Below are 15,632 nucleotides of genomic sequence, written 5' to 3'. Positions count from 1 at the left end.
TTGCCTGTGCAAATAACTAGGAAGTGCCCTGGCAGAAAGCAGCAAGTCTACTCCACCTAATTGACACTCATTTAAATAATTCAGTAATTTAAATGTCAAGCCAGAGGTATTCCCTCTCTGTGAAGCTCACCCACATTGTTTGTTCTAAGAGGCACCTCCCAGTATTACTCAGTGTTATGGCTGGCACCGTGTGCCCTCTGTATCACCAGAAGCAAGTCCCTGTGAACAGACTGGGAGGAGCGGGGAGTCCTCCACTCCCAGCCAGTCCTGGGAGGACTGGGGGCTGGCGCTACAACCAGAGGCACGGGCTCAGAATCTCAAATCTTTTAAAAGACCTTTCTTGTTCTGGGCGATGCTCTGCTCACTTCTGGACACAACTGCTCTCATCACCTAACCATAGACCGTCACAAGAAAAGGTAGAGCAAAGAGCACTGTGGACTTTTTAAGAATGTCCACAGTTTCACATCACCCTGTAGCTCAGAGTAAAAGTATTCACATCAACGTTTTAGGGGGGACTTGAGAAATCTCAGCACAACACTATGGGCTCATCATCCACATTCTTAGTCATGTACTCCAGAACACTTGAAAGCATTTAAGCTGATTATCAATCTAAATGGTGCACAAAACCTCATATTTCCCACTAAAGTCTGACACAAAAGACAAATGAGAAAATGCCACAAGTAAACCAGCCTGCAGCCATGACCCCAGAGATCAGCAAAAGGAACAGACTCGAACTTCTCAGAAACTCACTGCAAAGCAGCACAAGTAACAATGTAGTGACTACACTACTACACTATTCCTACAAAAGTCATAGCTCAGAACCTGATAGGCTAAAAAGGGAACCCCAAACATCCCTGGACTCCTTCCAACAGTATAAATGAATCATTCATTTGAAATGACAGCTTCTATTAGGCTTATTAGATATGGGGCGGAGGGGAGTCCTTCCATGGCCTCCTAATCCATGAGTACAGCTTGGCACTTCTCCAGAATCAGAAAGCATTTGAGATCTCTGGCATTAAACAAAGGCTCAGGGATGGATTTTGCAATGCCAGGTATCACTGCCAGAAGCCTGCTCCTAAGACAGAAACACAAAGGTCAGTCTGGAACGCCCAGGGAAGGGCATTTGATGGTCTGACAAGAAGGCAAGCTATATGCTTGGGAAGACAATACCCCAAGAGTCTAAATGCTCTCATTATAAAACACCCAGACAGGGAACCCAAATCACTGCTTTTTTGGGTTTGTTTGTTTGTTTGTTTTCTGATCAGAGAAACCCATACCCTGCAAAGTTGTAAAGCCAAGAAGAAAACATATTCCAGGAGTTAAGAAAGATCGAATAGGATCACATATACATTAGAATAACAACAACAAAACACGATTTCATGATTCCCAAGATTTCGAAAATGACAATAGCTACAAATATGCCCTATCCTCCAGCATTCTGGAACTGAGTAGACGGCATCCCCATTGAGATGTAGTCCTCTCTGCCTTCCATGATTGTTGAAATGGGTTAATGTGGCCACAAGTCCTGGTAGAGCTGATCCCCACCTCTTTAGGCTGCCCTCACCACGCCTCCGTTGTCAGAAGGCCTCTCTTGCTCCAGGATGTCAGGTCCTTTAGGTACAGAATTTCCCCCACAGGTAAAGCTTATTAGCTCCCTCCCTGCCGACTCCCCATTTATGTATTCACACTCACTTCCCCCTTGGAGAAACCTTTGTTAATACCCTCAAATTTCAAGTAGGACCCATCTACATACACTCACATGTGTGTATCTGTCCGGCTACTGAATGAGCATGTCTTTCCTCTCGACTAGGAGCACCATGAGGGTAGGAACTAAGCCTATTTTGCACACTGGTATATACCTGCCCCCCACCTGCCTCAGTAATTGACAGGAGTACCAGCCTGATGAATATTTGCTTCAGAATGAATTCACAGAAAGGATTTAGAGGTGGGAAGAGACATGATGCTGGTTTTCAGAGCAGACTGAGCCTATAAAGTCTTTAAATGTCAGCAGAGATCTTAAGGCAAGGCTTAGTCACTGAGCCAGCATGTCTGTGCAAACCACTTCTTCGTAGAGGAGCTCACCATAGCGTCACATCTGTTCACCTACTCCGGCTTACAAGTGTAGAAAATAAATACTTGTTGTGGTGCAGTAGGTGTTCTGTTTGCCTGTTTGTCTGTTAGAAGAAAGAAGTAAAATACAAAAGTCCCTAAAAACAAGACATTATTTAATACATTAAGAGAACAGCAGGGCTTTCAGGGATGGCCCTTCCTTAGATGGCTGATGTGAGGACTCTGGGCTACTACGATGCTCAGGTGACCAGAACGATCAATACAAAGTAAGTGCCTTGACTCCAGCCACGTGAGGGGGGTCATGTGGGACTTGCCTGCTCGGCAGTGAAAAAGATGCCCCTGGTTTTTGCTGCCACTTTTCTCCTCTCGGTGAAAGTAATGGCGTTTTCAGCAGGGAGTGGGGAAGAGTGAATTACATCATTTTCCCTTCCTTGCTTTGCTCAAGGTGATAAGGATTCCCAAGTCATCCTGCATTTGAACTGCTGAAGCTGAGAGGGGAAAAAAAAAAAAGTGCCATCTGTTTATTTTGTGTCTGGGCTGACTCCTTGTCTCTGAAATAATCCCTGTAAATTAAGCCCTATTGCAGCAACCACACCTTCCATTTCAAAGCCAAAAACTTGGTCTGTGTTTAAGTGACTAACAAGTGAAAGAACATTGTCGGGTATTGACCTAAGACAATATCGGTCTGTCTTTTCCATGCTTTTTATGATTCCCAGAACGTAGCAAAGACACGGCTTTCACACTTGCACCATGTCTATGAAGCAACTCTTTAATAGGGGGAAAATAATGACCCCTTTCTTCATCGTGTCTTCAAACTTCTTGAATCTCTGCTTCAGAGAAAGAAATGATTACAAGGCCTAATGGGAATTACCTACTAAGGAATTCTTTTAAAGACCAGAAAACATCCCCACCCCATATACGGACAGTGCCCGGGTCTGAGCAAAGTTCCACTTACAGGAAGAGTAACAGTACCACAGTCTGGGGGTGAAGAGAAAAAGACCGGGTGCATTTCAGGAGGGACGCCTGGGTGGTTCAGTAGGTTAAGAGTCTGCCTTCGGCTCAGGTCATGATGCCAGGGGTCCTGGGATCGAGTCCTGCAGCGGGCTCCTTGCACAGCAGGGAGCCTGTCACTCCTTCTGCTTAGACTCTCACGCTCGCTCTCTCTCTCTCACTCTCACTCTCTCTCTGACAAATAAATAAATAAAATCTTTTTTTAAAATAACCAATTCAGAGAAGCCATTCCTTGTTTAGATTTGAAGAGAACCAGCGATGTAGTCCCATCTAGCCAATGTTGAGACTGGAAGGTCTGTTCACAGTGTGGGAAGACGTGTGCCTGACTCATGTGGTTGTCTCTCAACGCTCCACCGGCTAACTGGGGAGCACGTGGCTTGCTCCAGTGAAGGTTTCCTAGCCAGGCTCTGTATTGAAAATTCTGGTGGTAGGAAACCTCAACCAAGGGCTCTACGTGGGATAGGACAGTGGAGAAGGAACTACAGGGCGGCTTCAGCATCAGGCTCCCACCTCTATTTGCCCTTCTGTGCCCTACCAGTGACTGGGCCTTCAAGGTTGCCAATCTTGGCTCTACTTACCAGCAGCAAACCACCACCACACCCCACAGCCATTCTGGAAGCTTTCAAACCACAGAGATAAATCCCTCAGAAGATGGGCAGGGCTACAATTTGTTGAACAACAGTCTTAGAATGCCAGCCTCCAGGCATTGCAGCACCCAAAGCCAAAGGTAAAAATGTCCAGAATTAGTTAAATTCCTCCCCTCTAGCTCCCTACCCTACCCCACCCCAGGAAAACCACAGAGGGATCAAGGTGCTCTCTAGACTATTTTCTGTCCAGCCTGGATGGAGCCCAAGAGATCTGGATATCCAGGGGTAAAAAACTGGGGCAATGATCAGGCCTCTGATACTGCTACTTCTCTATCTCCGGATTTCCCAATTCATGCCCTAAGGCCCTACCAGGTCCAGAAGGCTATGCAAGGTTCATTACGAGAGGAATCCCATGCCTTCAATCCCATGAATTGGGACTGAATTCCAACCTTTAACTTGATCTTTGCTTTGTATATCTCCTTTCTCCTATCCATCTAATTAATATGGTCCATAAGAATGCACTAATTCCCAAATTCAACACTTAAGAAGACTGGCTTATTAGTCATAGACTAAAGGATCCTACCATCACCATGACATAGTTGAGTCTGGGTCATTGTGAGCTTATTCTTTTTTACCCCTGAGCCCACAGAAAAGGCTCCAGGTACCTACACTCAAAGTAGAAACCAAGCATTTTTTGAGAGTGCTGTGACCCAGAGCTGGTTTTGCAAACAGTTGTTCCCTCCCCCATCCCACCCCCCAATCTCTATGGCACAGCACACTGATCCTACTTCCACAATCATCTCGGACCTTGGCAGAAGAAAGGCAGCTAAATCTGAGATGTGTCACGAGGCCACTGGCTGGGGAGCAAGAATATCTAAACACACACTAAGGCGAAAGCAACAGGCCAGAGTTTCCACAGACTCCCACTGGCTCCTGTAGCTGCAGAGCACTGACAGCCTAAAGATAACCCAAGTATCTACGAAGGGTCACTTTTAAATAGTAGCTGTAATACCACCAGTCATTTCAGAAGTATTTCCTTCCAGAGCCCGCTTCCATCCACACTGACATGCCAACTGTGCCCAACAACGGCAAGCCCGCTGAAGAGATGAAAGCCCAGAAGGAAATGGAAGGAGTCCCAAGGGGGAAGAGAGCCCTGTAACATGCTGTGATTCTACTCCATGCCCACATTTGGACCACTGAGCAAGAATCATTTAGCAAAGGGACACTGGGTAGAAGTGATCTAGTGACAGTCATGGGCGATTAAAGGGCAGATAGAAAACCAAACCAAACAGTTTAACTCAAGGCCTCCCCATCCTAAAACTGAGCCAGTACAAACCACGGATATCTACCTTCCAGGAGTTTTTCAGGAAAGCTATTACCTCCACGAGAAAACATCTATCTCTCGGTCTCCTGGACCACAGCGTGGCTGGGCAAAGAGCACCGTACGGAGTCTTCAGCTCGTACTGTACGTTCTGCAGCCCCTGTGACCAGCCACCAGCCCCAGAAGTGCCAAAGGGAACTGCTCAGAAGAGGCTGCTACCTCTTTTCGTCCTCTTAAGCCAAGGTCACGGGTCCCAAGACCTTCCTAGGAACCACTGAAGTCCACTCAGCCCCCCACCGACCCACCAAAGAGAGTCCTCACTGTCCTAAATGGCAGTCGGCCAGGACTGGTGTACAAGGGACAGGTGCTCCGTGGGCTATTTTCAGTTGCTATCGGCTCAATCGGGAGCCGCACATGCTCCGTACGCAGGCCAGTCTGGGTTGCGTTTCAAACTCCAGGCAGCCAAGAGACACACACCTTGCCCAGCTGCCAGGGTGCCAGCTGCCCGGTGCTCCTCCCAAGACGGGAGCAATGAAGACAGTGTAACCTGGCCAGCCGACATGCCAGCGAGCAAGCCCTACCTCGCATGTCACTGCCTGGGTTATTCTGAGCCGGGCTTATTGACACTCCATGGCAACACAGGAACAAAGGGCCAGCAAGAGGGATTTAAATGTCCTGCAAAAGTTGCTAGAAAAGTCAGCAGCTCAGACTTCTGTTTTCATAATAATAAAAGTAGCGGCTGAATTATTATTAGATTATTATTTACCTCTCCAGTTATTGTTATTTGTGAACAATAATCACCAAGGTCCCCTCTCGGAGCTACGGTTTTGTTTTCGTTTTGTTGCCACCCTTACATTGCTATAGTTGGGACAGCTCCAAAAATACAACCAGCGGGCCTGTGCACCACCCCAGCAGCCCGGCACGGCTGGTTTGCCTCATCCGCTTACCCCTTGCCATACCCTGTGGTCCACCTCCACCATACAACTCTGAAAACACACCAACTGCCCCTCCTTCACCTTTTGGTAGCCCTCACTGCCCCCAGGATAGGAGGCAACCAGCTCAGGACGGCAGGACGGCCAGGCCAGCAGGACCTTTAGTCCTAACCCATCCCCCTTCTTACGGCTGCCCTGGCCAGACTGGGACGGCCCAGGTGGTGTCCTCCAACCCCAGCCACCGCTTCTCTGGAGGAGGCCCTTCCCTGCGCCCCAAGTCTTTCCCAGTGCTTCCTCCACTGCATTATGTGTCGATCCTGCTGGGCTCCGGCTTCCTGGCCCGTGGTCCCCAATCCCAGCCCAGGAAGATAGGAGGCCCTTCCTGTTGCGCACCGGCACCAGCAAAACCCTGGCCCTGGGCAGCTAGACGGGGCTCCCTGACGACGCGACGCTCCCGCCCCGCCGACATCACAGTACCCACCAGCTTCCCCCGCTCACCCACAGGGTACACTGCAGGGCTACAGCGGGTTCTCCTCCCAAACCCACAATAAAGTCTTTGAAAGACATGCTGCCGCCATCCCCTCGGGCCAGGCCAGTCATCCCGGGGACTCCTCTGCATCACACTGGCTGTGCCCGCGGCCCACGGGACAAGCCGCTGCCAAGTGCCCCCGGAGCACCCACGGCCAGGCCTGCCGCAGGAGTGACGCTGCCCAGGGCAGGCCCCCCACGGCCGGCCACCCGCCACCACCACCCGCCGCCCGCGGTCTCCATCACCACTGCGGGCACAGCCCGGCCGGCCAGGTGACCCATGCACACCGACACCCGGACAGAGCAGGGAGATGCCCGGCGTGTGTCCTGAGAAAGGCCGGGGCCTGCCCCCTTCAGAGGACACCCCTCGACCAGCAACCCCATCTGCCCAACCCCATCTGCCCACCAAACATCACCCTGCTCTGCACGACTGACACCGTGAGGCCCGGGCTAGGGCCAAGCCCCAGAGAAGCCGCGATCGCCTGACCCTGCACAGCACCTGGCACCGCACCGCCACAGAACCCCAGTCTCTGGGGGTGGCCTCAAGGTGCCCCAGGGTGGCTCGGCGGGGGCTCAGTGGGGGACGAGGGCCGCAGAGGCCTACACGGGGTCACCGCTGGTTACAGGGGGGGGTGTTCACTCTGTCCTGTTTGGGGGGATCGTCACCTCCTCCTTCCCAAGAGCAATTTCCCTGCGCCTCCTACCCCCGTCTCCCTCCCCGCCCCGGGCTCACACCCACGTCCCAGCATGTCCCCACTCGGAGCCCAGAGGCCACCAAGCAGGGAGCAGCGCTGCGGCCTCAGCGCCAGACTGCAGGGCACACACCTGCACCTCCCTCTCCCCGTCAGACCTCCGGGGACGGGGGCGCAGGCTTCATGACCTTGTGGAAAACACACGAGTTCCGAGCCAGCACTGCTGCAGGCCCCACCGGCAGCAGCCGGGGCACTCACCCAGGGCGGCAGAGGTCACCGGGCCACGAGCTCGGGGACACAGCGCGGGCGCCTTCTCTGAACCACTGGGCCACCACCCAAGCTTGGGGACACACTGTGGACACCTTCTCTGAACTGCTGGGCCACCACCCATTCCTGGGTCAGGAAATCGATTTAGTGGTTCAAGACCAGACCAGGTCTCTGGCTTTCTTTTTAAACAAAATAAAGCCAAATAGAATTGGGGAGGGGGGAGTAACATGAGAGTATATTAAACACCTTAAGAGTGACTACTGTTTTTTTCATGACTTTTTTTGTTTCGTGTGGGTCCGACTCTAAAATGTTTCTGTGAGTCACAGTGAAAAGTCTGAAAGTCACCCCGCCCTGTGTCTTACATGATCTTGGAACTGACAGGAGTTCTGAGTAATTATGACGACTGCGTATAATCATTATCCATGGAAGCTCGCCTGAGGTCACGCTGGGCTGCAGAAGGAAGTGCAAGGCCGCTTAACAGTGTTTGGGGAATTGCAAAGTCATTTTTTATTGTGTCTTGTTTTCCGTGGTGGTTATTTCTTCCCAAGAGCAAAAGTTGCATATATGACACACCTACAAATCTCCTGCTTCACTAGTCGTTCCATAAAGAGAAGATGGGATCCATCTTCTCCTTCTTGAGACCAGTCTTCATGAAAGAGAAGCCTAGAAGCAACTGCACTGCCCTCTCACTGCTGACCACAAGGAAATCATTTATCGAGCGTAGGTCTTAGATTTTTCGTATCTGTTCAATATTTGACTTAGATTGAATTTTTAGATTCTCCACACCCTACTGACACTACCCATCTCTCATATAAATGCACTGAATGTGAATGTTTTAAAATGTCCACTGGGGAGTGGTGGGGGGTTGGTGTGGCTTTAGTTTAACTAACCACAGCCAAAACAAACGTTCCCCAAGAAGTAAAAGCTAAATGGAAGCTTTGTCATAGTTCACCTTACATCAACTAATACACCACCATCCTGTTAGATAAGAAAATCTGACAACAAAGAAGCAGTATCTTCAAAGGGTGCAGCTCCATCAGATATTTACAGTTTAGGTCCTAGTACTGAGCAGCCAATAGCTCGGTATTTCTCATCTCTCTCCCCAAAGAGTCTCTCATTTGATGATGTGTTGGTAAAAAGATTTTATTCTGAACAAAAGGGACAAATTATAGGAATGAGAAATGAGAGCAACAAATTTAATAGAGACATTTCTCTTACATTCATTCATTCAACCCCTTCAAGAACTTCCTGAATCTTCAATAATGAGAAATTCAAAGAAAGGCTTATTCTATTCTTCTCCCACAGTGGCAAAGAGGGGCACCTTTGTGGACCCTAACAAAAAGTCTATTGAAGTTAGCCCCTTCCTTCCCTCATTGGGTAATTGGGGTGGAAAGTCTGAGTGGTGGTGGTTTTGGAAAGAGTAAAATCAAGTCAGCCCACAAAATAATTTAGAACTTGGCCATCTTCTCTAGGACAGGCCAAAATCTCTTACAACAAAACTCTGCACAAGGCCAGCCCTCGTTGCTACAATCAAATCAAACTATGGCTCGTAAATTGATAAAATGTGGGTCATCTTAGCTTAGAAATATTTCTGAAGCAATATTCCATTTTAAGTATTTGTGTCATGGACGTCACCTGCAAATGCTCTCAGGGACAAAGGGGAAGCCAAACATGGAGGTTCTGAAACAAAAATGGACTTCTCCCCCAGTGGCGTAACAGCAATATTAGAGCATGATTAGTTTTATTAATGGGAAGGGAAAGGAAGGATATACGGATAATTAGGACTCAAGTGCTCTTCTCAGTAAGAGCAAATAAAACTCTTGCTGCAGCTAGAATTGTGTATATATAATGAACATGAAAAATGAATATTGGTGTGAAAGATGAGAAATAAAAAAAAACACAAACCCAGGTGAAGGAGCCTGATCATTTGCTATTACAAGCTCTCATCTCAGCTCTCAGACTGGACTGAGCTGGATTCTAGATGCACCAGACATAATGTGGATGTGGATATAGTTGAGTAATGCACTCTTTTAGTTAGTTGGAAAAAATAAAAAATGAAAGAAAGCAAGAATTTAAGGTACCCCCTGCCAAAAGAAGCGAAATTCTGAAGAGGATGGATAATGATTGAAACTCTTGAACACCATCTCTTAAAGTATGTGGTACCTTTTGTTGGCTGTGCAACCTCAAGCAGGAGTTTTAAACAATTCAAAGGCTCATCTCCCAAAGCCTATCTCATTAGGGTAATCATGAGGATTTCAGGAAATGATGCATAAGATTTGGGAGACAAAGGGGAAGAAGTCTTGCTTGCTTCTATTTTTTATTTTTTCCAACTAACTAAAAAGAGTGCATTACTCAACAAAATATACTGGAACAAAATCTCTATGACTTTCTTATTTATGCCCCGATAATACCACTTAGCTTCACTGAAGCACAATCAATAAGGTGCCATAATTACTCTGCAAACATCAAACATGGGCTACTTTCTTTTAAACTTGGTAGTCTAAAGGTCTGCACTAGACCATCTTTGGGGCTAGTATAAAGATTTTAGTTGTCTACCCTATTATTTACCTCTTTTGGTTAAGTATTTTGTACTTCACATTTGCTCTATGACTAATGTTGAATATATTAGAGTGTATTACAATTAGGGATTCTCAGTGTTTTTTTTTTTTTAATTCCTAGTAAATATACAAAAACAAAGAGTCTTTTCATAGAATATGCTATTGACAGTTACCAAGGAGTTGAGTCGTGGAGGGAAGACGGGACTACGACAACTGTTATTATGATTAGAGTACTCTAGGCTGTAGCACTCTGAATATTCCGGTTTAAGGGGGAAAAATAGTTATTGCAAGTAGAGGATGATGTGTCCTTTTCCTTCCTTGTAAACATGCTAGTGGTGGTGGTATATTAAACAGCAAAACTTTAGTGGCAATCCATTTCCACTTCAGTCAGACTGACTTGCTTCATTACATAATCTTCACTGTGACATTAGAGGGTCATTTGCTGGATTCTTTGTGCAGCTTAAGAGCTAAAAGCAGGAAAAAACAACCAATGGCATGGTTGTTAATATTGATTCATAAATGTCCTTTTCCCCTTCTCTCCTCTCCATTCTTTCCCAACTTCTCCATCTCTATTTGTACCGCATTTCCACCTCAATTTGTCATCCATTCTTTCCTTTCAATCATGCCCACAACCACAGCTCCACCCACGATATCAAATGAAACCAAATGGAACTGCTTAATATCACACAGGACTTGTACCCTACCTAGGGAAGGGAATGGAATTTGGAGAGACTTTATTCCGCCACCTTCTGTAGATTTTTTTCTGCTTATCATAGTGCTTAGCGATTACACAGAGGAGGAAAAATCCTAGAAACCTGCCTGTTTTATTTCCAGATATTGTCAAATGTTCCTTGGGGAGTAAAATAAACCCCAGGTGAGAACCACTATTAACCCATCAAATTTTTCCAACTCAATTCTTATTAATTCCTACAACTTAGACCCAATCCCTCCTCTGGTTTAAACACCTCCAATTCTTTTACCACATGGGAACCTTATTTTATATCTTCTTGGCACTAAAAGACTACAGCATTATTGAAATGTTTTTTAACAAAACTGCTTAGAGCAAAATCTAGACTGTGGATACCTAAATTGGTTATAATAGCACTATCCAATAGAAACCCAGTGTAAAGCCAATTACGTAATATTACATCATGTAATATTATTAGATAGCATAATAGAAAACCCAAATAACCTTGGGTACAACAATAACTTTCTAGAGGCACAATCCATGAAAGAAATAATTAATAAGCTGGACTTTCTTAAAATTAAAAACTTCTGCTCTGTGAAAGACAACGAAAGAGAATAAGAGGGCGAGTCACAATGGGAGAAAGTATGTGCAAAAGACACATTTATTCAAAATATACGAAGAACCCTTAAATCTCAAAAATAAGGAAACGCACAACCTGATTGACAAAAGGGTCAAAGATCTTAATAGACACCTCACCAAAAAGACATATAGATAAGCATATGCATATGCAAATAAGCATATGAAAAAAATGCTCCATATCAGATGTCATCAGGAAAATGTAAACTAAAACAGCAATGAGACACCACTACACACCTATCAGAGTGGCTAAAACCCAGAACACTGACAACATCACGTGCTGGTGAGATTGTGAAGCAACAGGAGCTCTCATTCATTGTTGGTGGAAATGCAAATGGTCCAGCCCCTTAGGAAAATAATTTAGAAATTTCTTACAAAACTAAACATACTGTACTATAACAGCCAGTAATCACAAGCCTTAGTGTTTACCTAAAGGAGATGAAAACTGAAGTCCACAGACAACCTGCACATGGATGTTTATAGCAACTTTATTCATAATTGCCAAAACCTGGAAGCATCCAATATGTTCCTTCAATAGGTCAATGGATAAATTGTGGTACATCCAGACAATGAAATATTATTCAGTGCTAAAAAAACTGAGCCATCAATGCATGAAAAGACATGGAGAAAACTTAAATGCCTATTAATAAATGAAAGCCAATCTAAAAAGACTACATACTTCATGATTCCAACTATATAACTTTCTAGGAAACACAAAACTATAGAGGCAGTAGAAAGATCAGTGGTTCCTATGGTAAGGAGGGTGGAGGGAAAGGATGAACACGTGGAGCACAGAGAATTTTTAGGACAATAAGATACTCTGAATGATACTATAACGGTGGATACATGTCATCATACACCTGTCCAAACCCACAGAATACACAACACCCAGAGTGAACCCTAATGCAAACTACAGGACTTGGGTGATAATGATGTGTCAATGTAGGTCCATCAATTATAATAAATGTACCACTTTGGTGGGGGATGTTGGTAACGGGAGGGGTTCTACATGTGTGGGGGCAAAGGGTATGAAAACTCTTTGTACCTTCCTCTCAATTTTGCTGTGAACCAAAAACATGACTTTAAAAAAGGAGTCTTGGGGCACCTGGGGGGCTCAGTTGGTTGAGCATCTGCCTTCAGCTCAGGTCATGATCCCAGAGTCCTGGGATGGAGCGCTGCACTGGGCTCCCTGCTCAGCGGGGCACCTGCTTCTCCCTCTGCCTTCCTGCTCATGTTCTCTCGCTGTTTCTGTCTCTCCCTTTCAAATAAATAAAACCTTTAAAAAAATAAAATTAAATAAATAAAGTCTTCACAAAGGGGGAGAACGGAGGAGTACTGAGTGTGATAAGATTAAGAACAAACTTGTTTACAGAGAGCCAGTCAATCCGCAGGAACTTAGCCTACTCCAAATAGCTGGGAGCCACTTACCTTCCATACTAGGGGAAGGGAAGGCGATCATCATTAGCACAGGAAGCATCATCACTCCATCTACCATTGTACAACTGTGGAGGAAAAATAAGAAATATAAGTACAACAAAAAACTTAACTGCAGGATGACAAATTAAATTAAGCATACTATCTTCAAATTGCCATTCAAGGCCTTTCTTACAAATCCCCCTCACATATGTCGCCTTATTTCTTGCTAAATTTAAACATATACCCTTTACATAGATCTAAGCAAACGATCTTAAGGAGTCAATCAGATTTATCTCCTACTGGTGGCCACTCTAAGGTGATGACCCTTTCACAGAGAACTCAATAGGGACGTGGAAAATTCTCAGCTATAAGGCTAAGCATTCTCAAAGAATTTTAAGTTTGGAATTTTATCTGAGCCTATGAAATGCAAAATTGGCACTAAATTTAAAAACTCTGAGAAGCATGAATAAACTGTTGTAGCATCATGTTAAAGATTAAGTGACTGAATAATTCAAGCCAAATTACTGCGTTTGAACCTTACTTCTCCTTTAAAAGAACTAGAAGTGGAGTATCATCACACAGCCCAAAAGGGGAATAACAAGGACAACCAAAAAAAAAAAAAAAAAACAAAAACACCTACAAAAAGTGAAACACAGAATGGTTGTCTGGGTACAGAATGGCAGTCAGTGTATCGGTTGTTCACCCTTGTGATCCCGTGGCTGATTGGGAGCCACAGCTGGCTGCCACTCCCAGTGTCAAGAGGGAGGGTTGTACCACACATCGCTAACCCAGGAAAGGATCTGAAGGTCAAAGATCAAAATCTGAAGTATGGTTTCTATTGAATGTTTATCACTTTCACACCAAATGTTTTGATAAAAAAAAAAAATCATTAAACCAAACCACCGTAAGTCAGCGGCTGTATGTACTGAAAGTTGCATCTGATAAAAAATGTTTTAATCGAATAGAGCAATAAATAACTTGAGCCTTTGTTTGGTGTGTTTTCAATTCTTAAGACTGTCTAGTTCAGGAAGTGTCTTCTAGAAAGAGTAGGAGTTACTAAAAAGGTGGACATGGTTTGCTTAGAGGACAGCCATGTACTATACTTTTGAGGGTCAATTTAAAAATGTTATGAGGGGCACCTGGGTGGCTCAGTGGCTGAGTGTCTGCCTTTGGCTCTGGGCGTGATTCCGAGGTCCTGAGATCGAGTCTCACATCACATCAAGCTCCCCACAGAGAGCCTGCTTCTCCCTCTATGTCTCTGCCTTTCTCTGTGTGTCTCTTATGAATGAATGAATTAATTAATTAATTAATTCTTTAAAAAATAAAAAATGAAATAAAATAAAATGTTATGAAACAAGCCCTCCCCAAATTGCAAGTGTTGTAAAGCCATTAAAGAAACTACAGATTGGATATATTATTAATGAAAGCACCTGAAAGAATAAGAAAATGGTGGAGCTGGTTATCTCTCTTCCTAGTGGTTCTTTGTTGATCAGTTCATTACGGTGGAAAAAAAAGCAGTTAATATTCACTTCAAACTGACAGGAAGCACGATCCCCAAATTCAAAATAAAAAAATACTTGAGGGGCACCTGGATGGCTGGGTTGGTTGAGCAACCAACTCATGATTTCAGCTCTGGTCATGATCTCATGGGTCATGGGACAAGCCTCTCGACCAATGTGCTCCACGCTCAGCATGGAGTCTGCTAGAGATTTTCCCTATCCCCCTCCTCACTCTCTCTCAATAAATACATCGGGGTGCCTGGGTGGTTCAGTCAGAGTCTGACTCTTGATTTCAGCTCAGATCAGGATCTCAGGGTCCTGCATTCAGCATGTAGTCTCCTTATCCCTCTACTGCTCCCCCTGCTCATGCTCTCTCTCTCTCTCATAAGTAAATAAAATCCTCTTTAAAATATTTGAAAAATGGATGTGCATCCAGTATCATAAACAATTAACATTATCCTGAATGACTTGAGATTCTCATTAATAATAATACAATAATAATGGTGTCATCACCATTTATAATACCTTGAATATTTCATCTTCAATCTTTTTTAAATTTCCGTTTTATGTATGTCTTATCATACATGATTTTTATTTTAGATGAAACTTATAACCAACATACTTACTAAGAGTGCATGCTTTAAAAAGCTTTTTAATGATGGGATATGTCATCAAAAGCCTTTGAAAATCACTGGACTATATTGTTCTTATCATTGAATTCCCAGTTCTTCTCTCCTTCCATCCTTCAACCCCGATTAAGGGTCTACTATGTAGTAGATGTTAGAAACTTAAAATGATAAAGATAACACAAACACAGTCCTTACTATCACAAACCTTACAAGATCTATGGTGGTAATCAAATAATCATCCAAATGATTAGATAATTAAAAAACAAATTAAGTATCAGTTATAAAGAAACATGTTAAATAAGATCAGTAACAAAATAACTTGAGATTTTCTGGAGGACAGAAGAACTTCCCTGGGAAGGTTATACCTAAATAGGGAGAAACAAGAGGAGTAGAAGGTACCAGAAAAAGGGTAAGAGTGTGTAAGCGTGCATGCATGTGTGCCTGTGTGTTTGTGTGTGTTGGGGTGGGTAGCACCCTGTGGCAGAGGGTGGCATTTAAGGAAAAAGGCACAGCTTCTTAGCTTCCACAAAGGCCCTGCGACCCGCGGAAGCCTGACATCCTGTGGATTTATGACATATTTCAGAAGTAAAGAAAAAAGCAAGGCCAGGTCACAGACAGCCTAGACAGAGGAGGTAAAAAGGGTGGAGAGACCTAAAAAGACTGGAGGAGTAGGCCAGGGGCAGAACCCCAGTAAGCTGCAATAAGCCCAGGCAAGCCTTCTGCTCACCTCTCGCCACTCCCTGCCAACCAGTCACCTTTTGCTGGGTTCTCACAGCTGTTCCCTAACGGTCCATTTTC

General features: G+C 44.9%; 1 protein-coding gene across 4 annotated transcripts in view; it reads right to left on the bottom strand.

Annotated features, from left to right (window-relative positions):
* The window catches only part of ACVR1 (activin A receptor type 1), a 128,618-nt gene that overhangs the window by 46,661 nt on the left and 66,325 nt on the right, over positions 1-15,632 (bottom strand). For all 4 annotated transcript variants that reach the window (XM_055307640.1, XM_055307641.1, XM_055307638.1 and 1 more), the window contains one exon: positions 12,719-12,792. In XM_055307640.1, the coding sequence (XP_055163615.1) occupies positions 12,719-12,785 (67 nt within the window). In that variant the 5' untranslated portion in view covers positions 12,786-12,792. The remainder of the gene's footprint in view (positions 1-12,718; positions 12,793-15,632) is intronic.

This window comes from Nyctereutes procyonoides, unplaced genomic scaffold, assembly GCF_905146905.1.
Source record: "Nyctereutes procyonoides isolate TBG_1078 unplaced genomic scaffold, NYPRO_anot_genome, whole genome shotgun sequence".
Lineage (NCBI taxonomy): Eukaryota > Metazoa > Chordata > Mammalia > Carnivora > Canidae > Nyctereutes > Nyctereutes procyonoides.
The sequence above is the reverse complement of the archived record's forward strand: the minus strand, read 5'-3'. Positions and strand labels throughout refer to the sequence as shown.